The 26251-nt window shown below is 29.7% G+C and overlaps 2 protein-coding genes across 2 annotated transcripts; one reads left to right on the top strand and one right to left on the bottom strand.

The window, feature by feature from the left end:
- The first annotated feature begins 2074 nt into the window (after nucleotides 1-2074).
- Nucleotides 2075-3535, top strand: LOC132948476 (uncharacterized). Its single transcript, XM_061018990.1, has one exon. The coding sequence runs from the start codon at nucleotides 2075-2077 to the stop codon at nucleotides 3533-3535; it is 1461 nt and encodes a 486-aa protein (XP_060874973.1).
- A 6103-nt stretch (nucleotides 3536-9638) lies between these two features.
- Nucleotides 9639-16778, bottom strand: LOC132934572 (mothers against decapentaplegic homolog 4-like). The gene is made up of 13 exons (XM_061000890.1): nucleotides 16664-16778; nucleotides 15679-15821; nucleotides 15405-15509; nucleotides 15006-15180; nucleotides 14709-14945; nucleotides 14370-14510; nucleotides 11329-11391; nucleotides 11190-11261; nucleotides 10832-11063; nucleotides 10588-10756; nucleotides 10362-10500; nucleotides 10152-10282; nucleotides 9639-10060 (listed from the first exon to the last, which is right to left on the bottom strand). The coding sequence occupies exons 1-13, from the start codon at nucleotides 16758-16760 to the stop codon at nucleotides 9983-9985; spliced, it is 1782 nt and encodes a 593-aa protein (XP_060856873.1). The 5' UTR covers nucleotides 16761-16778; the 3' UTR covers nucleotides 9639-9982.
- Nucleotides 16779-26251: the final 9473 nt, after the last annotated feature.

Here is a 26251-nt window from a genome sequence, read left to right as displayed (position 1 = left end):
CTACCATGAATAATAGCATCTTTCATATCATCCAATGGAATCCTAATGGATTCTACTCAAAAATCGACGAAATAAAACTAATAATCAACAGGTTCTCTCCAATAGCTCTATGTATACAAGAAACCAACTTCATCGACAACAAATCAGGTTCTTTAAAAAATTATGTAAACTTTTTCAAAAACAGAACCAACCATATTAGGGCTAGGGGGGGAGTGGCCACCTTTATCAATACACAATATCCCTCTGAAGAAATCACCCTTATCACAAACCTTGAAGCAGTAGCAGTAAGAATTTCTGTCAAATACAAACTAACTATTTGTAATTTGTACATACCCAACTCGCATATCCTCTGTTACACTGACATCCAAAACATTATCGACCAACTACCTACGCCTTTTATAATTCTGGGAGACTTCAACAGTCACAATATCTTGTGGGGCTGTAACGACACTGATCAAAGAGGTAGAATTATAGAAAAAATACTCGATAACAACAACAACATCAATATTCTCAACAATGGTCAAGCAACAAGAATAAGCGCTAGCACAGGAAACCTCTCGGCAATTGATCTCTCTCTTTCTTCGTCAACTATTACACCTCATTTTGAATGGAACACAATGCCTGAGCTCTCTAGTAGCGACCATTTTCCAATTAAACTAACCTTAAAGTATACCAACCCTGATGAAAAACACACTCGTAGTCTTAAATGGAAACTGAAAAATGCCAACTGGGATACCTACCAAGCAGAAATTGAAAAAAATATAATTAATCATTCCCTTTCTTTTTCAAATAATAATGACGTAGAGGATACTATGGAGGAACTCAGTAATTTAATTTATAACACGGCATCCAATATTTTTGAACAAAATAGTTACTCTGGGAAACGACCACCAGTACCATGGTGGAATAAAACCATCAAACATGCTATAAGGAACAAAAAAACTACCTTCAATAAATTCAAACGCACAAATGATTTCAATGATTTTATCGAATTTAAAAAATACAAAGCATTAGTCCGGTATTTAATAAAAAACGAAAAAAAAAAATATTGGATTAAATTTACGACAGACCTTAACAGCAAAGAGTCGACAACCAACATTTGGAAAAAAATTAAAGTCATTAAAGGCATTCCCACGTCTCAAATAAAAACCATTTTATCTGAAAATTCTATACTTACGGAACCTCATGAAATAGCCCAATCAATCGGCCATTATTTTTATACTAACAGCAGCAACCTTTCATTAACCCACGATTTTCTCAAGTTTAAACAAGAAAAAGAAAATGAAATTGATGTCACAACAAATCCATTACCCAATATTGGCCTAGGCGACATATTAAATGAACCAATTACCATGCCTGAAATTGAATTTTGTCTCCGTGGAAAAAAAAGTAAAAGTTGTGGATCCGATAAAATTCCATTCATATTCTTACAAAACCTACCTTCTAGTGGCAAGTATCTTCTACTACGTCTCTACAACCAAATTTGGGAAACAGGCTTAATCCCGATTAAGTGGAAAAATGCAATTATCACACCCATACCAAAAAATAATCAAAACAGCTTCAAACCTACAGGATATCGACCAATATCGGTACTCTGCAGCATGAGCAAGTTATTAGAAAAAATTATCTACAACCGACTCAGTTGGTACGCAACTCATCATAAACTCCTTTCACCATGTCAACATGGTTTTCGAAAACACCACTCAACCACCGACTGCCACGTAAAAATTGAAACCGAAGTCATTGAAACCTTTGCTAATAAACAATCAATGATACTAATAAGTCTCGATTTACAAAAGGCATACGACACGGTTTGGCGACATAGAGTAATCAATTTACTAAAGAATTGGAACATACATGGAAAAATGCTAATCTTCATATCCAACTTCCTAAACCAACGATCCTTCCAAGTGAAAATTAGAGAGAAAATGGAGTGCCTCAAGGTTCTCCACTCAGCATTTTTTTATTTCAAACAGCAATTAACAACCTGCCCAGCATTATCACAAACCCTGTAAAATCAATTATTTTTGCAGACGACACTTACATATATATTCGAGGTACGCAAATTTCTGTAATGACCGGAACACTCCAAAAATGCCTCAATGACCTGTATGAATGGTGCTTCGAAACCGGTTTCATTTTTTCACCTCAAAAGACAAAATGTATTTTATTTTCGAATAAAAGAAAACTAATTAAACCAAAACTCTTTCTTGGAACATCTCGTTTACCCTTCGTTGAAGACATTTCAATACTTGGTCTCACTTTCGATAAAAAGCTTTCTTGGAAATCCCATATTATGTCACTCAAAAAAAATTCATATAAAAGCCTTAATGTCATCAAATCATTAAGTCATTGTGAATGGGGTGCTGAAGGAACCATATTATTAAATGTATATAGATCGCTTGTAAGATCCAAACTCGATAATGGTTCAATTTGTTACGGAAACTCAGAATCAAAGCTCTTACAAATTCTCGATACAATCCACAATGCCGGACTGAGATTTTCAATTGGTGCATTCAAAAGCAGCCCGATTGTTAGTTTGTTATCCCTGACTGGTGAACCCTCACTTCAGCACCGAAGAACTAAATTATCTCTTAATTATATAGCTCGCATCTTTTCTTCCCCGGAAAATTCAACCATTCACTTTTTAAACAAAAAGCGCTTTTCAAATATATATGAACACAATTCTAAACTAAGAAAACCATTAGGGCTAAGGCTACAAAAAGAGATGATGGATATCAACATTGAAATTAATGAAATATGTCAACACGAAAGCAGTTTGATACCCACCTGGAAACAACCAAATTACCTAGTTGATACAAGCTTAACAGAACACCTTAGGAAAGAAACACCAAATACTATTTATAATAACCTATTTAATGAACTAATACACACTTCAAATACCAGCACTCAGATCTATACTGATGCATCTAAAACCGAAATGGGCATAGGACTTGCAGTTGTACACCTCAATGTAACTAAACAGTATAAACTCAATAAATTAAGCAGTATTTATTCAGCTGAATACCTAGCATTATTGAAAGGATTTCAATTTGCCCTAGATATCAATAATGCTAAAATCGATATTTGCTCGGACTCACTTAGTGCCTTAGCAAATCTACAATCCAAAACCTTATCAGAACCATTGGCTCTTTCAATCAGCAACCTTCTTTCCAAATCGAATAAAGAAATCAGATTTATATGGACCCCAGGTCACTGTAACATAAAGGGAAATGAGAAGGCAGACGAAGCGGCTAGAAATGCAGTCAACAGTCCAGACAGTGAAAATATTCCTTTTTCCTCACTTGTGGATATAAAAAAAAATATAAGCAAATACTGTATTGATTTGTGGAACTCACAGTGGCACATGACCACGGAAAATAAATTAAGGGAAATTAAGCACTCTGTTGAACTCTGGCCAAGATACACTGAACTAAACAGAAAAAATGAAGTTATTCTCAATCGACTTAGAATCGGTCACACGAAACTCACACACGGACATCATAATTTTAGTTCACAGTTCAAAATATTATAAGTATTATAACATAATATTATAATGTCATAATAATATAATATAAATATTTTTTTAATTATTAGTTATTACAATTGTCTATCATTATATTTTTTTAACATAATACCGGCCATTGCAATTTGTATGATTTGTTTGAACAACTATTATCATTTTTATTTTTAAGTTTTTTATATTTTTGGCAAACACTTATTTAATATGGATAATTATTATTATAAAATTATGATTTTTTGTTTAATGATAATCTGTATATCATATTAATTGTATGGTGTATACTGTTACTTGATTTGTTGCACTGGCGTAGTTTACATGAACTCAATTTATTTTACCTGATTTTTGTCACTGGCGGAGTTTACATGAACCCAATTTTACCTGTTTTATTTTCCTGGTGGAGTTAACAATCAAAAAAGGTTCTCGTGTCGGAGTTTACATGCGCCATATGTAATATAATAATATATTATTCGGTGTATCCGAATTGGTTCCGAAACGTCCGAATTGGTTCCCGGTTTGTTACAAAAGGTGTAGGTATTCGAATGGTTAAAAATTATGCTTTTTGTAATAAAGCTACTTTTATTTTTAATCAAATATTTTTTAATTTTTAAATAGCCATGGTAGAATAATGAATAATATTATAATAATAAAAATAATGATAAAAACGAAAATACAATCATTACACGTATACTCTGCGGTTATTGCGGTTGATTACTGAATGCCGTTGATACCGACCAACAAGTAACGAGTCGATATCCGTCCATATCAATAATAAAACATCAGTTTTATCACAGTTTCTATTTAAATGACAATTTAGTTCATTTTATATAGCCGTACTTATAAACATGGGAAATATGTTAAATAATATTATGAGATTGTATTTTGACTTTTTCGAAAGTGTTTATCAGGAACCAATCCCGATGTGTACCGCCTAATCTAGAATACCGGGAACCTATTCGGATGTGTGTTGCCTGGATTGTCGGGAACCAATAAATTCGGATGTCGATTTTCAGGTATGGGAACCAATTCGGATGCAGCCATATTATTATAATATAATTATATATAACCTAACCTGCCGAACCGTTTATTTTTATTGTGTTTTGTACTACATCGCAAGGCGCGAATCGCCAATTATTTTAGTATTATTTGTGAGCGCAAGTGCGCATTTTTTATAATTGTCATTATATTTTGTTGCTGTGTTTTTTCAATATTATTATTATTTTCAAAATTTCATTATTATAGCTATACAGGACCAGCTGGCCAGTCTGCGCTCCACAACTCTGTGAGTTTTTAAATTATTATTATCATTATATATATTATTATATATTGTTGGACCAGAAGGTCTCACGAATTATTATACATCTTAACAGCTCCAATAGCTGCATTTATTATATTCTGTGTGTTTTGATCATTATTATCTATATTGTTGTCTTTCTGTGCATATATAATTATTTAATTACCAGTAATACAGCAATTTAATTACCATTATGTAATACAGTTTTACTATTTATTTGAGATATCTTTCTGTACTTATGTTTTAAGCATACACACCCACCACACACTAGCACTCAGAGTTTTGATTGGCGAACCCGTTCACTTCTCTCGAGTCGCTATACACAAAATACACATACAAACATAGGTCGGTGAGTAGTGATGTAGGTAACGTAACGCAAGGTTACCCAACATATTTGGTGACCGGCATCACGGTCTATTATTGCTCGTACCTGGCCCATAGAATTAATATTGTTGTGAGCACGACAATAATAATAATATTAGTATCGTAATCTCGTACAGTTTAATTTCTAAAATCAAATACGAGTACAAATTCTAAAAGCAACAAACGATTAGCACTCTTATTAGTTATAATTGAACACGGACTTCAGTTAACTTGCGACAGTCGTGTACGATTCAACTATTCTGCGTATTGCATTAATTTAGTTTAGTACATTATTCTACCTAAATTAAAATTTACTTTTTTCGTGACGCGTGTTTACATTAATATTTTTTAATTTGGGAAAAATATGACTTAAAAAAATAAATGGGTGGTGCGGCTAAAAATATAAAATTACCGCAAACTGCTCTAGAATCGAAAATAATTTCAGGTATGTTTAATAAACAGAAAAAATTGAGCCGGTAAGCAAACAGTAAAAAAAAAATATTATAATTTAAGATAATAGGTATTAATTTGTAAATATATCGTATACCTATATAAGAGTAATAGAGTATAGGCTATAAGTGATGAATCGGGCAAAATTGATTTATATTTAATCAAAGATATCCTAATAAGCTACTAATATTTTTGTTTATCTATATAAATATTGTCATATAATAGTTTGTAGCATTTAACTGATATAGGTACCCATACAATTGTTTTTATAAAATATCTGCTACCTTACATTTAAAAATGATGTTACCTAGTTAGTAAAAAGGGTACCATAAAAAAAAGTAGGTAAGTAGATAATATGTGGTTGCGAGTGTTTTTTTTTTTACCTACCCATTCGGGCCGGTCAAAACCTTTGCCCCCCCCCCTCTATTCAGTCCCTAAAATATCCAAATTTTCGTACTACACACATATAGTCCCGAATCGGTCAAATCTAAATTATTTCTAGATAAACAATAGTATACTATATAGGTACCACTGTTCACTAATAAGCTCATAATAATAAAAATAGCTACTCTCAATAATAACGAATAATTATATTAACTATAAGACGTAACAACACAAAATATTGTTTACTGTGTGCCTGTGCAGTAAATAATAATTAAAATGTGGTTTGGTAAAAAACCATTAAAATATAAATCGATTAGCATTTTCTGTTAGAATATTACGTAGGTACTACTTATTTTATATGACGTACGTATACTTACGTTTTACGTTTTATTGTGAATTATAATGTATGGGTACAATGTATTATATTATGCAAAAAATATATTATAAGTAATATACATATTAAATTAATAAAAAAAATAATAACATTATTTTGGTATCATGTTATATAATAGGTACCAAAGGAAGTTTTACTCTTTTTAAAAAAATTATGTAACAATAAACAGGTTAAGGTAATATTAATTACTAGGTACATATGTCGGATAAGTAATCGAAATAAATAATGCTTCTATTTTCAACTTCTATCTTAAACAGTATCTGTTCCAGTGTGAAAGTGAATCTAGTTGGTGCATTCGTGAGGTGAACATTTATAATTCTAAGTACCATTCTAGTTTCCAAAAGCACCGGAAAAAAAGTTTAAGTAAAAACGGGAATTTTTACACAAAATCGGTTTAAATTGATTTTGGTTTTTGGTGTAATTCTATAAAAAATGACCGTAGATACATGACATTTTCACAGAATGATTAGCATTTTAAATAAAAACCTTTCAAAATTAATGACTCATGTAGAGCTATTTATATATGCCTAATGCCTATGCATATTCAATTATTGTTTTTTAATAGTTTTTCTTAAATAATGTCAATAAAAAATAAATGTTTGCACTGTCAAATCTTAAAAATATAATATATGGTTCCTCGTAAGTTAAGAAATTAAAAAAAAATCGTAAATACTCACAATAATTTTTTAAGAGCGTCTGAAGTTCGAATTTTGTCAAAATTCGTAAAAATCAAGAAATTATAATAATTATTTTGAATTAAAAATCCTTAAAAGTTTTTAATAAGCATTTAAATTTCAAATGTTGAATTTATTCTTATAGCTTTAAGGATTGAAATTTAAAACCATAACCTCCACGTAAATAGTTCATTCTATAACCAAAAATTCTAAAAAATATATAAACGGTTTTTTTATAGATATTTTAAGTTAAAATTGGATGTAGTTACACATTACTAATAATATAAGTACCTATTTAACTTAAATACTTAGTAGCTAGTAGCTACACTGTAGGTACTATATATTATTGAGGATCCGTAAATCGGTGGTACTTTTAATTTTAATTTTTATGAGCATTTGATATTCATATTTTTACAATATTGGATATTCACTGGATTTCTCATGTGGCGGTTTTGTTATTTTATTGTTATTCAAAAACGAATGACTGTAAATACATGAAAATTGTACTAAATGTTTATATTTTCCTTTTCTATGCACCATCAAATTTTGAAAATATTTTGAATCTTTTTGAGCTGTTTACGGACATTGTTGGTTTTTAATTTATTTAGTTTTTTTTTTTCTAAAAATATCAGTAAAATTTTATTTGTTTGGAAAAAAGTGTGAAAATGTAATGTAAGACTCCTGATATATTGTTACAATAGCAGTTGAATAATACATAAAATACATAAAAATACATAGGCACAATTTTTTTCAATTAATTTTTATCAATGAATTTTGACAAAATTTATCAAATTTAAAATTTAATAATTATTTTGTTGTTAAAAACTTATAGGACTGAAAATTTAAAACTAGGGTTCACGTAAATAGGTAAATATATAAATTACTTTATTCACAATAATATCATCAAATATACTTAGTAATATCATAGGCTGACTGATCGTTTTCACTCAGAATCATTTTTCTTATACATTTATGATATTATATCATTGAATTCAAATTTAACACCACCTATTACAGTGACCCACTCATAAGCCTGCTGTACATCAGAGTGACATCCACTTACCCACTTTTTATGTACTAAATGGACATATTTTGTAAATAATTAAGTATAACATTTTAGTATAAGTTAATTAACTAATAGTATCTATGTAAAATAGGTGAATGAAAACTGTTAACAGTTTTAACTTATATTATAGAAAGTATTACTTTTTTTGAATAAGAAATAAATAAGTACCTATTTAATATTTCATTACATATAGCTAAGTTAGGTATGATATATATATATGGATATAAAACATAATAAAGTTACTTGTTACGAATTTGATGTATTGTCGTCACCACCTTCTTTTCTATGGATATTTGAATTCTGAATCTATTGTTATTTCTTAACTAATATTTTTTAGCCTTTGTTCATATTTATTTTTTTTTTTTTTTGTTAAAACTGTACCAGTTTGAATATTTAACAATTTAATAATTGCTTGTGAATTTGATTCAAGTAGTTCAGTTGATCAAAAATATACATCTATAATTTGTTATATTTGAAAATATTAAACAATAGGCAAAAAAATAATTTCATATTAAATACTTAAATAATATTATTAAATAGTAAACTTTAAAAAAAAATGGGGGGGGGGGGGGGGGGGGGGGGAATGTCTGCATCTAAAATAATAGTAAGAGTACGTTAACATTTCTGAAAAATTAGTTTTGGTGGAAAGGAAAAACGGCTTAAGTGACATTTTATACATTTTACAGGAGAGCCAAACAGCGGTTTTTTTCTGCTTTTTTTAAATTTTAATAATGTAATAAAAATGTATATTGTAATAATAGAGCTTACGCCTAACATTTTTGGGAGTATGTCGCTTACGCTTTTTGGTGCTCACGCCTTATTTTTGTTATTAACTTGAATTTTGGTAGTTACAACCAGCATAGTAATAATAATTTTATTATAATTTCATTTTACTCTATTTATTTAAAAATGAACAAAACAAAATTTATAGATATTGTCAATAATTATAATAACCAACAATTAATTAAAACCGATAAAAAATATTTAAAAATAATATTAAAAATTATTATAAGCAGCTGTGGTGGTTACACTCAAAAATATTGTTTTGTCGCTTAAGCCTGTTATTTGGTGGTGACCCTTTAATTTAATAGATGGCATTTATGCCTTGCAACTATCGATTATTTTATTATCGAATATAACTTTGTAAATAATCAACATATCGATAATTGGGTGAGCACAATCGACGCAAAATTATGTCCTTTGCGCCTTAATAAAAAAAACAATTTTCGTCAAAAACGTCATTTATGTCCTTTTTTCCTACCACTGTCGATATACTGACCACCTTTAAATTTTAAGAGTAACCGTTGGTTTACAATAATAATTTCTATTAATGTAACAATCAACATAGGATTGAGTATTTAAATACAAGACGTATAAAATATCTTTATAATAATTATAAAGATATTTTAATTTATTTTATTTTACTAAAAAGCAATTATTGATTTTTAGTAAAATGAAATAAATTTAAAGAAAAACAATGTCTGAAAATCAAATTATAGGTAAATAAATATAATATAGTCATAACTCATAATAATGGAAACCTGTTCCTCTACATTTAAAGTAGATGTATATTGTAACCTTAAATATATATGACATTTAAAAATATTTAGGCCATGTTTGATTATAAACAGCTATTGTGTTAAAAAAATAAAAAAATAAATGTATACAGGAAAAACTATATAATTTTTACTAAGGCATTTAGTAGAAAAACATTTCATGTTTGAAAAACACCAAAACATGATAAATTAATGTTGTTTTACCAAACAACAAGCAACCATTTTTTCTTAAAGATAACTCATTAGTTACTACGTTTGAATATTTGGAGTTTCTGGTAAAGTCAAGCTCTTGATGGACCATCTATTTGCATTGAGTGTAACACTTCATCCAAAAGTTGTAAAGCTCGATGTAAATGAACCTTATAATAATTGTAATTACCAATTAAAGTTGTTTGTTATATTATTATTTCGTAACATAAAATTTAATATAATCATTTTAGAACTACATACTTCTATCCAGCATGGAGTCTCTTTAATGCTAGTTCGTAGATAGTCGGAACCCCAACCTTTTACAAAACTTAATCTTAATATGCACAATCTTCTTAAATCGTCTACTCCAATACCTGCTGCAGCACTCAAGCCTTTAACAAAAGTAAAAAAATATAATTATAAATTGTATGATAAGCTGTAATACATTAAGTGAATAACAAAATAACATACTTATAGCTGGAGCAATACCTCCCACACTATGGGGTCCTGCTAAGTGTCCAGCAACTGCTGCTGCTTGAGCGACAGCTGCATTGTGAGCTGTTTCGGCTTGTTCACACATTTGTCTATAACACTGTCTAAGATCAAAAACCTAAATAATTTAAAACATGTATCATATCAATAAAAACAAAAAAATAATTTATTATATTTCAGTTCTCAAAATATACTTAATACATACTTTAATGTATGCATGAGGATAAACTTTATGAACTGCATCTCCAGGCGCTCGTCCAGCTTCTGTATCTAAATAATATGACTGCACAAAAACTGAATTACCACTCTGACATTTTAACCAAACATCTCCTTCTCCAATTAGATCTAGTTGGACACCTTTCCCAATATGCAATCTGTAAAGACCATTATTTATTAATGTTGTAAATCACTAGCTTACACTAATAACTAATATTATTAATTATTTTTACCTAGCTTTTTCACTTTGTTCTGTCCTTTGAACATTACTAAGGGCTCCCAGACAAAATCGATTAATACGGGAGGGATCGACATAACCATCAACAATGACATGAGGGATACTAGATGTAACCTTAAATGTTTCTCCAACTTGAGTATCTAATTCAAAGTAAGCAATTGAACACCAATATTCAGGAGCTGGCTGAGATGTTAATAAACCACTCAATCCCATTTCAGACGTTCCCCCTAGATGAACAATATAATTACATTCAAGATATATTTAAATATAATATAACTCTAAAACAAAATGTAAATGTTGGATGTGGTGGTTACACTAAATGTGTATAAGTGTAATTTGTACTGGTCGATTACCTGTTATTGTACCAGGCATCGAGGCGGTAGGTCCTTGATAATTATGAGATGTCATTGTTGTTTGACTGGGTACTGTATGTTAAATAAAAATATTACTCAGTTTATTGTAAGTAATTGTATTAAAGAACAATATTATTACGTAAAATGTCTTCCTCTTGTACTAGGAACATACTGAGATTTTGTAATGGCATATTTGGTGGTTCTATAATAAAAAAGGTTATAAATTAGTACAAACTTATTTATAAAATTAGCAAAATGTTTTTATTAATTTATCTATTCTTTACTAGGCACAAAAGTGTAAGACAACTAATAAGTATAGTTTAATAGTAATATATTTTCTATTATATATACTATATAGATATGTAAATTCAAAAGCTTTATGTTATACATTTAAACTATGTTTTAATAATATCTAGTACTTAACATTAACTACAAAAACAAATAAAATAAATAATAACACATAATTTTAGTTTTTAAGTATGAGTATTAATTTGTAACTCTCTATTTTCGCCACAAGAACAGCTTACAGAAGATAGATAATTTAAATGTATAATGTATAATTGTATATTTGTTTTTTTAAATAAAAAATAAAAAAAAAACATTCAACAGGATAAATAATGTAAACAAATTAGAAAATATGAATTAAAAACCTTAAGAGGGCGGTACACCCACATACATTATCTGTGTCGTACAAACATATAACATAATATATAACATAGCAAATTGAACGCTCAGCAGATCAAGCATAGCTGTTAATAAATTTAGAGAGAATTTACCTCTTATAAAATGAAAAGGTAAGATTATTATCTAGTGCAGTGGTCTCCAACCTTTTTGGACTCGCAACCCACTTTTATAGGACTACATTTTTCGCAACCTACGTATGCTTGGCATAAAAACAGTAAAAATGCTAAAATTGCTCAATGCTTTGTACAGTAGTACTACCTATTATAACTGAATAAATAAAAATTACATTTAAGTAGGCAGAATATTTAATTATTATTAACTGAATATGTAAAGAATTCAAACGAAAAAATATAATAAAATAAAAATAAGACACAAAAAATTGAATGTGATGTTTGTCCTTGAATGTTTTCACATAATAAATTCCAAAGCGCTCACACTCACAGTACCTATCACACAGAAAATAAAATAATACAATTTAATTCATAGTATGAATAATAAACATAATATATTATTGTTGTTATACCATTGCTATTGATAATAACTGATTAGTAAAAACGTGCATTATACTCAATGTTTACTCTATAACCATAGAGTATAATCTAAAATGATTAATCGTCAGCCACTGAGGCGCTGCAAATCATAGCCTGTGACGTTTTCCAACGGAGGCTACGGTTATGTGTAGTCTCCACATGTGCTATTCACAAATTTGTCTACACATGTAACATATCAATAACGATGGCGGCAGTTGCCTCCTGTGAAAGTGGGTAGCCGCCGCTGACACTGGACACATGGAAGGGCAGCCGTACTATGTAGTAATACAGTATATCAGTATAATATTAATATTATATTCGCCTGTTGTGCACGGGCACTGGCCAGTCTCTTACTTATGGGCACCACGGTCTTGATTAAAGACCGATACCGAGCATGGTACACTCCATAGTCTATTCAATACATAATTTAAACATATATTTTATTTATTTCCCTTTTATAATAGTGTCTATATTTGAAAATATTAACACACAATATTTTATAATTGAAATAATATTGATCATGTATTTTCTCTTATTTTCACCTTGCCTCCCCGGGAAAACCACCACTGATTAAACTTAATTTTTATTTTAAAAATAAGACGTATCGCGACTCAATTGTAAAGCTTTCGCGACCCAAAAATGGGTCACGACCCACCGGTTGAAGACCACTGATCTAGTGAACCTCAGAGGTTTGTTTTTTAGATTTTAATTTTAAAGAAAGTTTTGAGTATTTTAAAATGTACAAACAATTTACAATTTTGAAATACTAATAACTCTATTCAATACTCTTGAATTAAAATTAAAATAAAAAAAAAAACCTATTCACTCTAATTTTTAAACTAACAGAGTTATGCATAACCTACTGAGCATACAATTTGCTGTTATGAGTTTGTAAGACAGAGAGAATGCATGCGGGTGTAGCGCACTCTTAAGAAAAATTATTTTTGATATAATTTTGCTGAATTAATGAAGATGTGATAAACAATATTCATTGAATAAAAATAAAAATTACTAAGAAAAAGTGCAGCTAATATTTTAAGGAATATTTTTCCTAACAAATTTTTTAAATGTATTTTTAACTTAAAATTGAAATTTTATTGTATTAATGTTATATTATAAATTAATTAATTAAAACAGATAGAATCTTTCTGAAAAAAAAAAAAATACCAGAAATAATTAAATAAAGGAAAATTGTTGTAGTATACAATTTTTATGTCAATGTTTTTCAAAATCTGAATTAAATCCTGACACATAAGAGGACGCTATACAGATATCTGTTGTCTCCATCTAACAAGTGCATAACATAGCCAGTTTATGCTCAGCAGATCAGGTTTAGCTCTGTTAGTTTAAAAATAAGAGTGAATTGACCTATTAAAAAACTTGACGGTAAGAACATTCTCTGTGTCTGTATGTGGGTATTTTTTAAGATAACTCAGTTTTTAAGTGAGTTATGAGCATTATTAATTTAACTATTTGATATACACTTAACTTCCTACAAAATTAAACTATTGTAAAAAACCCACATATAAACACAGATAATGTTAGTAATAATAGGTTTCATAATAGGTTGATTCACTCTAATTTTTGAACTAAAGGAGCTAAACGTGATCTGCTGAGTGTAAATTTGCTTTGTTACGCACTTGTGAGACAGTGATGAGTGATAACAAATGGCTGTGTAGTGTATAGTGCCCTCTTAAGTTTAAAACATAAATAATCATATAATATAAGCAGTTATATCATTGAAAATTATATCAATAGATATTTGATAGGTAGTTAACTCAAGAGAATGTAAATGATAAAAAATAGACAATTTAAAAATATAACCAAAATTGTACCTTAATACAAATGATAATAAAAAATAAATAATAAGGTAAATATTTCATAAATTAATTTTAATAATTATTAATTATGTTTATATTAGGTATGTCAGTACCCACGTTAACTTACTATTAGTAAAGGAACTTACCATTGGAGGGTATATGTGATGGTGTACCTGAAATCCAATTCTTACATGATTCAGTCTTAACATGTACTTGAGAGTTTAAATCAATTTGATGACTAGGACGTTGTTGCTGCTGTAGTGTAAGCCCAAACAAACCAATATCTCCTACAAATAATTATGTTCTACTAATGACTACACATGCAAAACTATAGTAAAATTCTAAAATATAAAATAATTAATCTCAATATAAATCTTAATATCTAAATATTTGAAATATAGAAAATATTAATCCATCAATTACTCATCATTGTCATGTAATTAATATTTTATGAATTTAAATATATTTCCACAGTTAATTCTTACCAGCAGCTTGAGGGACAGTTGATTGTTGAGAAACATCAGTGGCTGGATTTTGTTGGTGATATAAAGAAGGTAAGTGATGTTGTACAATTGCAGCTGGGCTGTTTCCAGATGCATCACTGCTAACTTGACTAAAATCAGGTGGCGAGGGAGACATTCCTTCCTCACCAGCTGTATATTTATCTCTTAGGCCAGAACCATTAGTAGATGTGCCACTTTGTAGTGTTAGAGCACTTAAATCTAAATAGTTACTAGACATAATAAATAATCATAACAATATAAGTAAATAATTAATATTACCTATGCATGGCGACACAATCCGCTCATAATGATATGGATTAACACACACAGAATCACGTCTTTTGTCAAAAGCATATTGACAATACTTTAAGTGCTTGAGTTCATTTTTATGTAAATCTGGCCATCGCCAGATTCTTGCGTATATTACATGTGGAAAAAATTTACGTCCAGCTACCTATAACAAAATAAAACTTAGATTATAAATAATAGTCACTATTTATATAATAGGTAATTAATTAATTATTGAGATATTTAATTTCTAAAATAATGATTAGAACCTGCAAATACCAAGTACATTTTGGTTTTTCTGATAACAAATAACTATTCAATAAAATTTACAAGTAAACTCAATTTTTCAATCGTCAAATTCTAAGATATTAAAAAATTCAAATCACTCACCTGTAACCGTCCGTCTAATGTTCTTTGTATTGTAACACATTTACTTGGAAGTGAACCATTAGTGGTTATAGCTATAATAAGACTATCTAATTCTTCTCTTTTTTCCTAAGTAATTAGTTAAACATTAATTATTTATAAGCTACACAATTATAAGAATATATTGAATTGAATAATAATATATCTAGATAAGATCTCATCTACTAAAATTTACAACTTACATTAGGCAGCTCAGGTAATAGCAAAACTTAATTTTAATTTTCCCTTAAATAGTTACCTTTAACTTTTTAACCAGTGACTCAATGGCTCGTTTGGCAAATGCTTCTTTTTCCCATCCTTGTCGATGGCACATCAAACTGTGTACTATACTCAAACAGGCATCAGCTGACGTTGGTGCAGTTGATTGTTGTATTTCACTTGCTTAAATTCAGAAAATAAAAATGGTAATAAGATGAATAAATACAACCACTCCAGAGTGTACGACAGTTAAGTTTATAAAAAAACATTCCTTTGAAATATGTTTCAATAGAAACTGAAATCGCCAGTAAATTGAATTATGAAGAAGTTCTTGACAAATTTCCCGACATAAAAGCAAGGTTATAAACAAAATTATTTTATTTTTTTTTTATTATTATTATTAATCATTATTTTGAAATACCTAATGTATAAGGTAATGTATTAGGTAATCTATTAGGTATACTAAAAATGTTTACTATTATAATAATATAAGGAGTCAAGAGTTATATACTTGTGGCTAAAAATTTTATTTTTTGTTTTGCTCTAAACCTAATTACCATTTTTTAGATTATTTCCCGAATCTTATTAAAAAATATTAAAAACTGTGAGTATGTAGCCAGAGGGCGGCGCACCGCTTGTGTTCTGCCACAGGATAAACAATTGCTCGGTACCGCTATGCGACGACCACCGAAGTCATTTAGACCGATGGTCAAAAATATTTTCAGATATTGTTAGTATGGTATAGTGACGTATAAGTCATAATATATATTATGTATTATGACTTATACGCGTCTCCTTCACCGAGCGTTACGTTGAAATCCCACAGGTGCAAAAAAATAATTCCGAGAAGTCGACCGATAGGTACGTCAGTAACGTTAGACGCTCGCGCGTTATCGTATGTCAAAAAAACGGTATCTAAGCATTACCAAAGTACGGTTTGTTACGGTTTAGTATAACCGTTAATTGTTATTAGGCAATATTGTTAATGTGCGAAAAAAGTCTATGGTCTAAAGTATGGAACGTACTTGGTTGATGAGCCGGCGGTTGTTGTACTTGTGCTGGTCGAGGAGGAGCTTGTGCATACCGTCCGGACATCATAACATTGCGCGCGTCGTTATCCATTTGACGGTTTTCGAAACTAATTACCTAATCGGAAGTAAATAAAAACAACGGGTTGGGGGCAGTTGTCCGAAAAATGATAAGGCAGTTAATACCACAATACCATACCAGCATATACCATCATATTCCAGTGACACCAATTTGAAAAAACATCGTACAGTGATGCCATGCTAGCGGCACTCGTCGCTACGCTCCTCGGCGCCGTCGCTCCGCTCCGCAAATCGAAAATATCCCCCGACTTGCTGTGCAACACCACCTTAAGTTGGTCACAGGGTAACCACAGGTTAACCACCGTACAACCACTCTTATCGGTCTTTATCATTATTCGGACAACTGCCAGCCACCGAAAAACAACGAAGAATTATACCACGTCACAACCTCCAACCGCCAAAATTCACCCCACAAACATACGGTTGTTATCAATATTGTGGACGGTTTATCTTATATCATCACAGTATTATACAACTTCTGAGGGGCTTGGTGAACAGGTGATTACACCGTACAGGTGAAGTAATAATATTATACGGCATTTATTGCACAGATATCTCTATAATATACAACATACCTACTATACAGCTGATGTCTGTGATTTGTTGTCGTTGCAGGTGGCGGAGGGTTCCACTCTCCCGAAATTTTTAAAAGGAGAACAAGAGTTTTTATATTTTGAACGTAAAAATGATTATTGTTACGACTACAGTATCCAAGTAAAAAAAAATGTAGGACCCTCCCCCCGAAACTGTTTATCAATTACGGCCTTGTGACTGTGTGAATTGGCCGAATAGGGTGATTGTAGCCTTGAACACCGTCTCCAGGGCATATTATGTGAAATAGGAATGGTAAACAGGCCCACCCCGCAAACCGTGTCAGTATAGGCACTAATAACGTTTTAGTAATACGTGTAAGCAAACCAAGTCCAATATCATGTTAGTGCCCTGGGCTGTATTCCATGTTTTTCGGGGGTTCATACTTCCTGATCATAGGGAAACCCGATGTCGGCGGCGGTAAAATTACGGTAGCATCTTGAAACCGAAAGCTACATATTATGAGGGGGAGGGGGCATGCAAAGTACTGAAGTTAGCACCCCCCCCCCCCCACCATGACCTATTTTTGTTTATACCAGGCATTTGATGCACACCTAGAGACCAACGGGCCAGCGACGAGTCGCCGCGTATCCGTCTAGAGTCGTGATTCCTGTTCCACAGCCATCTGAGCGTCACGAGGATTGATGTGCAAGTCCGACTCGCTCCGCCTAAACGCATATTATTAATATAATATTGATCCCAATTGACAGGTTTCTAGAAGTTTGTGTCAAAATTAACGCACAGTTAAATTGTATATAATATATCATACGATTTCACTATTATGCTGTCAAACAATTAATAATACTAATAGGGATGACCAAAATGGAGGACATCAATGCGTTATTGTAATTTAACTACTATAGTATTTTCCCATCTATTGTAAGGTGCAATTATTATAGAAATAAGATTACAGATTTACAAAAACCAAAGTACAAAATATTTTATAATTTATATGCCTCAACATATTTGTATAATTATACCAACCACAGTTGATAAATATTAATTATTAGTGGTGGATGTATGCTCAGTGCTCGTGTAAGGCTCTACATACAACTAATATGGCAGTTTAAACTTCAAATTGTATATTATATAAAACTTTATTTTATAATATAAACTGATAACTTTTAACACATTTTATGTTTAAACCAAAGTGTCAATCACTTGACTAAGTTCTTAAAATAATATTGAAATATAGTTCACACTTAGTGCCAAATATAAGATATTCCTAAATTTAATTAATTCTATTTGCCAATGAATAATAAATAGTAATTTTACGTCAATGACTATCTATCAGTATTTTTAATTCTAGTTATAAAGCTTTATCACTAATCAAAAAAAATTGCATGTAGATACTAGATACTACAAACAACAACAATTACTTTTAAGTTAAACATAAGAAAACGATTATTGTATTGCTGAATTATAATCAAGACCAAAGATCAATATTTTTGTAATACAGTGTTACAATAAGTACGCGTTTGTTACGAAAAATAACGATTATCTAAATAGATATCTAATGTTATATTCAATATTGTAATAGCTATATATATATGGGTACTATTAACCACAAAATTGAGTGCCCGACGCCCGTATCTTATTTTGAACCACGACGCATACGGCCGTACCAGCAATACTGATAATAATAGTATAAGAATTTAATGATAAGAAGTATAAGAAGTATAAGAATCAGGTAATTTATCGTGGAGCTGTTGCGCATTGCAGTTGTCTCAGGCCTCAGTTTGCGTGTAACTAATTAATATTATTTTACAGCCAAAGCCGGTAATTTATTAATTTTTATAATTTAAATGTTTACGTATTTATTGTATTTTGGTTTTTTTGTATTCCTATCATTTTTGAGTTTACTCGCGACACACGTATCTTATACATTTACAGTTTCGAATAAAAATGTAGTTTAAGTCGAACCCCCCTCCCCCCCCATTAATAATGTATACCTACGCCCCCTTCAGTGGCGTATATACGAATTATTTTCATTATGGGCCAATATATCACTAGTCAAGCATAGCACGACTATAACTACCTATACGGTTATAACATAACCATATAACTATACATTTTTTAGGGAGCTGGGTAGGTAGTTAGAATTATGACATATAATATACAATATACAAATAAAAATATATTTTAATGTTATCTTACTATGAATTTAACATCAAAGCAAGTCCTGACAATCTAACATTTCCTAAAAACGTTTACAGTGTAACAGTGTTTTTTTTTTAATGTTATTTTCTGACTGCACAAACTTATTCCCACTTTTGGATTATTGTGGGGCATATTTTGTCTACCCTACGGACTGGTGAACTGTGCCGGCTATAGTACTGTCTACTGTACTATCTACATTTTTTACCTTTCAGAAGAATGCATATACTCAGAAACAATACCTTAAATAAAACATATAAATCCGGACTATATAACCCGTGATATACCAAATAAATCATTTTATATTAATGCTCTATTTGTATTGTAAATTATAATTTTAAAATTTTGTTTGTAAATATATAAGTAATATTTACTTGTAATAGTTAATTTGTGATAATAATCGTTTATAAAAATAAAAACAATCGATTGACTAGGTAACTTTTTTTTAATTTTTGTGTTAAACTTTTACATCAAATAATAGTAGGTATAATTTTATAATATACAATAAATATCCTGAAATTATTTTTTTGCACTGCACAAAGTAACAATTTTCACGGCACAAAATGTGTCTCACTCTACACTAAAAAAAATCCTGCAGTGCAGATATTCATGTAATGCTTTAATTGAACTTGCAATTTCACTATGGGCTAGGGGGCAGTGCTCGAAATGGACCGGAACAGCGTTCCGGTTCGTAATATAAATTTTGCGTCCGTTCCGGTCGGTGAAAATTAAAATTTTAGAGTTCTGGTACGTAAAAATCGACAGTATCACAATCTAGAGGATTAAAATTATAAAATTTCCTTTCGACAAAATATAATATATAATATACTTAATATTGAGAGATGTTCAATTGTTTGGTGTAACTCTAAAACAAATGACCGTAGGAACATTTTTACCGAATGTTTATATTAGCATTTTCTATACGACTATACACCATAACATTTTGAAAATATTTTAACTTATTTTGAGCTGTTTAACGGACATTTTCAGTTTCCATTTTTCTATAAATATCAATAAAATTGTATTTCTGGGTAAAAAAGCGCGAATATGTAATGCTAGGCTCTTGATGTATCGTTACAATAGCAGTTGAAAAATATTAAAAATACATAAGCACAAATTTTTTTTTAAATCATTAAAAGTTCTAATTTTTCAAATTTAAAATTTAATGAATATTTAGTAGTTAAAAATGTATAAAATGTTCAACTTTTATAGCTAAGAATTGAAAATTTAAAACAAGGCTTCACGTAAATAGGTTAGGCTATTCACAATAATATCATCAAATATACTTGGTAATATCATAGGCTGACTGACCGTTTTCGCTCAGAATCGTTTTTCTTATACAATGATCCACTTGTAACCTACTGTACAGCAGAGCGACATCCACTTGCCCACCTTTTTAGATTCTGATTTCTGAGTGAAGCGAAGTTTATTTTTTATCTATAGACCATAGACACTATTTTCGGGTAGCAAACTTTGTCCAATACGTTCGGTCACTCTACAGTTCATAAATTTACAAATTGTCCCTTTCAAAATGTTTAGGTACGCGGCATTTAAAACATAACACATAATATATCTACAGTGAAATTCTTAGTTTTATAACTCTTCATATATGTATTATATTATATTTATGTATGTAAAATTCTACAAAGTATTATTTTATCCGAGTCGTTGCCGATAACCGCCATACTCGTAGGATCGGCAGCGGCGCAACCATTGTAAAAATATGAATTTCAAACGCTCATAAAAATTTAATTTGACTTTCTTGTAGACATTTTTTTTTTTTGATAAAGGTAGTGACATTTATGAGGAATCTTGTGTTACATTTTTCAATATAAGATTTAAAAAGAACATTTTTTATGAATTTTTAACTCAAAATAGTTGGAAATTTTCGTCACTTTTACGTATTTTGTCAATATTTTATCTTTAAATGCTTATAAAAAAAAATTGTGATTTTTTAATATTTTTTATCTGTCTTTGAAACATAATATTAAGAGCCTTATTTAGAGCATTTTCTATACACCATAACATTTTCCAAATATTTTGACTTATTTTGAGCTGCTTACGGACATTTTCAGTTTCCATTTTACAATAAATATCAATTAAGTTGTATTTCTGGGTAAAAAAAGCTTGAAAAATTAATGCAAGGCTCCTGATATATCGATTATATCGTAATAATAGCAGTTGAAAAAATATTAAAAATACATTGGCACAATTTTTTTTTTATAAGCATTTAAAGATCGAATTTTGACAAATTTAATAATGTAAAAATTATTTTGTAGTTAAAAATTTATAAAATGTTCAACTTTTATAGCTAAGGATTGCAAATTTAAGACAAGGTTCCAAGTAAATAGGTTATATATAAATTACTTTATTCACAATAATATCATCAAATATACTTGGTAATGCACTAATGTCATAGGCTGACTGAACGTTTACGTTCAGAATCGTTTTTCTTATAAAATGATATTATATCATTGAATTCAAATTTAACACCATCCATTACAGTGACCCACTTGTAACATACATTTTTTTTTGATAAAGGTAGACAAACCGATGGATAATCTTGTATTACATTTTCAAATCTTAGATTTAAAAAGAAAATTTTTTATGAATTTCTAACTCAAAATAATTTGCAAATTTTCGTCATTTTTAAGTATTTTGTCAATATTTGAACTTTAAATGCTTATAAAAAAATTGTGACAATGAATTTTTAATTTTTTTATCTGCATTTAAAACAATATATCAGGAGCATTGCATACATTTTTCACGCTTTTTAACCCTACAAATAAAATTTTATTAATATTTATAGAAAAAAAAACTAAAAAAATAGAGAACTGAGAATGTCCGTAAACAGCTCAAAAAGACTCAAATTATTTTTAAAATTTTATCGCGTGTAGAAATTCTAATATAAACATTCAGTGAAATTTTCAAGTATCTACAGTCATACGTTTTTTAATTACAACAAAATAAGAAAATCGTTACACGAGAAATCGAGTGAATATCAAATGTTGTAAAAATATAAATTTCTGACGCTCATAAAAATTTAATTTGACTTTCTAGTAGACATTTTTTTTTTTTTATTAAGGTAGATAAACTTATGGATAATCTTGTATTACATTTTTAAGTCTTAGATTGAAAAAGAAAAATTTTTATCAATTCTCAACTCATAGAAATTTGCTAATTTTCGTGATTTTTCCGTATTTTGTCAAAATTTGAACTTTAAATGCTTATAAACAAAAACTGTGACTAAGGATTTTTAATTTTTTTCAAATGTCATTGTAACAATATAGTAGGAGCTTTGTATTACATTTTCAAGCTTTTTTACCCAACAAATAACATTTTATTGATATTTGTAGAAAAAAAAACTAAAAAAAAATGAAAACTGAAAATGTCCGGAAGCAGCTCAAAATAAGTCAAAATATTTGGAAAATGTTATGGTGTATAGGAAATGCAATTATAAACATTCAGTCAAAATTTCATGTACCTACGGTCATTTGTTTTAGAGTTGCACCGAAAACCAAAATCGATTTTCTCGAAAACAGATTTCGCGTAAATATTCCCGTTTTTCCTTAATTTTTCTTTTGTTTTTCACGTCGCTTTTGAAAACTACTAGGAAATGTTTACTTTTGAACCCCCAAAGTACCAACTAGATTCACTTTCCTATCAAAAAAGTTACTGTTGAAGAATATCCAAGCATTTTTACTGTCCTAAAAGGTGATGACAGACACAAAAATAAAAAAAAAACATCATTGTAAAATCAATGCATACATATCGCTTCGCCCAAAATCTAAAATATATGTTCAGATGTGTGTTAAATTTACTATTCTATATTATAAAGTGTTAAAATCCTGCATACATTTCAATAAATTACGTTTTACTCATTCAGTCCAATTTGGGCCACTGTTATTCAACCCTGTTTTTTAATGCTATTTACATATTATAATACCTACTTATTTAATTGGTCAGCAATTATGTTTTATTTTTTTTTATGTTAATATATACTCACCAGCCACCTGCAGGTACAAAATATATTTGTTAAATTCATAAAATTGACTAGTATTTTTAAAAAATTTAATATACTGCCCCGAGTTAGTTTAACTAATTGATAAAATAGGTTGTGCATAAGAAAATATAGTACCTACCTACTAAAATAAAAATAAACCTTAGAAGGAATAATTTGTATGGTTCAAATGCAACAGAAATCAATAAATCAACCTTAACTAAAAAAAAATGTTACATTGAAAATGCGTCTAGATTAATAAAATTAATCTTAAAGCTATTTACAATAGAATTTTAAAACTGACCAAGTTCAGCCGTTTGACGGTAATTACTCCAAGCTATATCCTGGCCGCATTCAACATAATATTATGGTTGACGACGGAAGAACATAATATATTATATTGGGTAGACCAAACCCATTGCCATAGGCGCAAATCGGTCCCGCTGGGAGGGCTTAACCCCCATAGAATTTCTATAGGCCCCCCAAAACTACTGATTTCATTACTTCAATTTAAAAGCATCATAATAGAGTATCAAGTATAGACCTGAGCTACAGCCCCCCCCCTAAATTTCAAACACTATTTACGCCTATGCCCATTGTTCATTTTTGTCTTTAATACAAATGTGCAATGTTATTTAATTTAAATGAATAATGAGGAAACAGTTTTGAATAGCCTTTATTTTCCAGCCGATGGTCAGAACGACAACATGTCAATATATTCTATAAACTATCAGGTAAGAAATATTTAATTTTAACAACTTTATACTTTAAGACAGTATAGCTGTTAGTAATTGAGTTGAATATAGCGTCGACGTGATGTGAGGGCAATGTCAGTGGTTAATTTAACTGGTATACGGTATACCTACTAAACGAGTAGCCAAGTAGGTAAGTAGGATGGATTTTAATAACTGGCCATCATTTTTTCTTCACATTAGTATGTAGGTATAATATACTCTAAGCCTAAACAATAATCATGACTATAATTCGTAACTAAGTCATAATGTATTATACAAAGCATAGAAGAAAAATTAATTTCTCTAAATAATTGAATTCATACCTACAATATATTTTATACTTAGAGACAGTGGCGTAATTACGGGGGTGCATGACGGTGCACTTTCACACCCTGGTATTGTGTAGCAAAGATATGTTTTTGCACCTGTAGAAGCTGAACTTTAAACCTATGAAAGTAAATATTATTTCATTGATTTGTCAAACTTTTTATAAAAGATTACATGACTGAACAAATAATAAAACGAAGTTATAACTTATATAATAATTATGTTTTTATTACTAATTCATTATAATTTATAACGGATAGCCGTGTCGCTATCATAGATTATAGAATAAATTTACCAAAATAACATTTTTCATTTCATATAAATATCACATTTTATTACTGTTATTATTATGTATAATATTTTTTTTCATCATTTTTCGGGACAATAAAAATGCTTCAATTTTCTTCAACAGCATCTATTCTAGTAGGACAGTGAATTTAGTTGGTACTTTAATATTCAAAAGCGTAAGGAAAAACAGACAAAAAATTAAGAAAAAACTGAAATTTTTATGCCAAACCAGTTTTTGGTAAAATTAATTTTGTTTTTTAGTGTAACTCTAAACAAAATAATGATTATAAATGAAATTTTCACTGAATGTTTATTTTAGCAATTTTTATGTGCACCATAACATTTTCGTAATCATTGTAAAATCAATACATTCATCGCTCTGCTCAGAATCTAAAATATATACCTAGTGCACCCAAGCAAAACAATTGGGTTTAAATAAGACTTAATTTGTTTCTACGATGATTGGACCAATAAAAGTTGTGCACCTGCTAAAATTTAATAGAATTACGCCAATGCTTAGAGATATTGTAATTACTAAACTTATTGTTCTTATACGACAGGGGTCACCAACTAGTTTCTGCAGGGGTCCGTTTTGAAACTCACCAAACTTCCCACGGTCCAAGAACACATTTAAATACCCAATGACTTTTTTATACATTAACAATCAATAACTACCTACTATATTGCAATAAAACGTACCTACTTGGAACGAGCGTCTATCAGTCAACTTCTCTGAATTATTTTTTGCACCTATGGGCTTTCAACGTAACGTGGCTCGGTGAAGGAGACACGTAAATTATATATATATTATATATGCATACCAACTCACAATATCGGATAATATTTTAGATTCTGAGCGAAGCGATGAATGTATTGATTTTACAATGATGTGTGTTTTTTTTTTTATTTTTTTTTTTTTTTTTGTGTCTGTCCTCACCTTTTAGGACAGTAAAAGTGCTTGGATTTTCTTCAACGGTAACTTTTCTGATAGGAAAGTGAATCTAGTTGGTACTTTGGGGGGGTCAAAAGTAAAAATTTCTCAGTAGTTTTCAAAAGAAAAATTAAGGAAAAACGGGAATATTTACGCGAAATCTGTTTTCGAGAAAATCGATTTTGGTTTTCGGTGCAACTCTAAAACAAATGACTGTAGGTACATGAAATGTTGACTGAATGTTTATAATTGCATTTTCTATACACCATAACATTTTCCAAATATTTTGACTTAATTTGAGCTGTTTCCGGACATTTTCAGTTTTCATTTTTTTTTTAGTTTTTTTTTCTACAAATATCAATAAAATTTTATTTGTTGGGTAAAAAAGCTTGCAAATTGAATACAAGGCTCCTACTATATTGTTACAATGACATTTGAAAAAAATTAAAAATCCTTAGTCACAGTTTTTGTTTATA

Source organism: Metopolophium dirhodum, chromosome 1, assembly GCF_019925205.1.
Source record: "Metopolophium dirhodum isolate CAU chromosome 1, ASM1992520v1, whole genome shotgun sequence".
In the NCBI taxonomy this organism is placed as follows: Eukaryota; Metazoa; Arthropoda; class Insecta; order Hemiptera; family Aphididae; genus Metopolophium; species Metopolophium dirhodum.
Note: the sequence above shows the minus strand (reverse complement) of the source record. Positions and strands in the feature narration are given on the sequence as shown.

Coding starts and splice junctions, on each gene's coding strand:
- LOC132948476 (XM_061018990.1), top strand. CDS start 2,075: ATGACCGGAACACTCCAAAAATGCCTCAATGACCTGTATGAATGGTGC.
- LOC132934572 (XM_061000890.1), bottom strand. CDS start 16,760: ATGGATAACGACGCGCGCAATGTTATGATGTCCGGACGGTATGCACAA. Junction 15,181..15,404: donor CATTAGACGGACGGTTACAG/GTGAGTGATTTG, acceptor ATTTTGTTATAG/GTAGCTGGACGTAAATTTTT. Junction 14,946..15,005: donor GATTGTGTCGCCATGCATAG/GTAATATTAATT, acceptor GTAACTATTTAG/ATTTAAGTGCTCTAACACTA.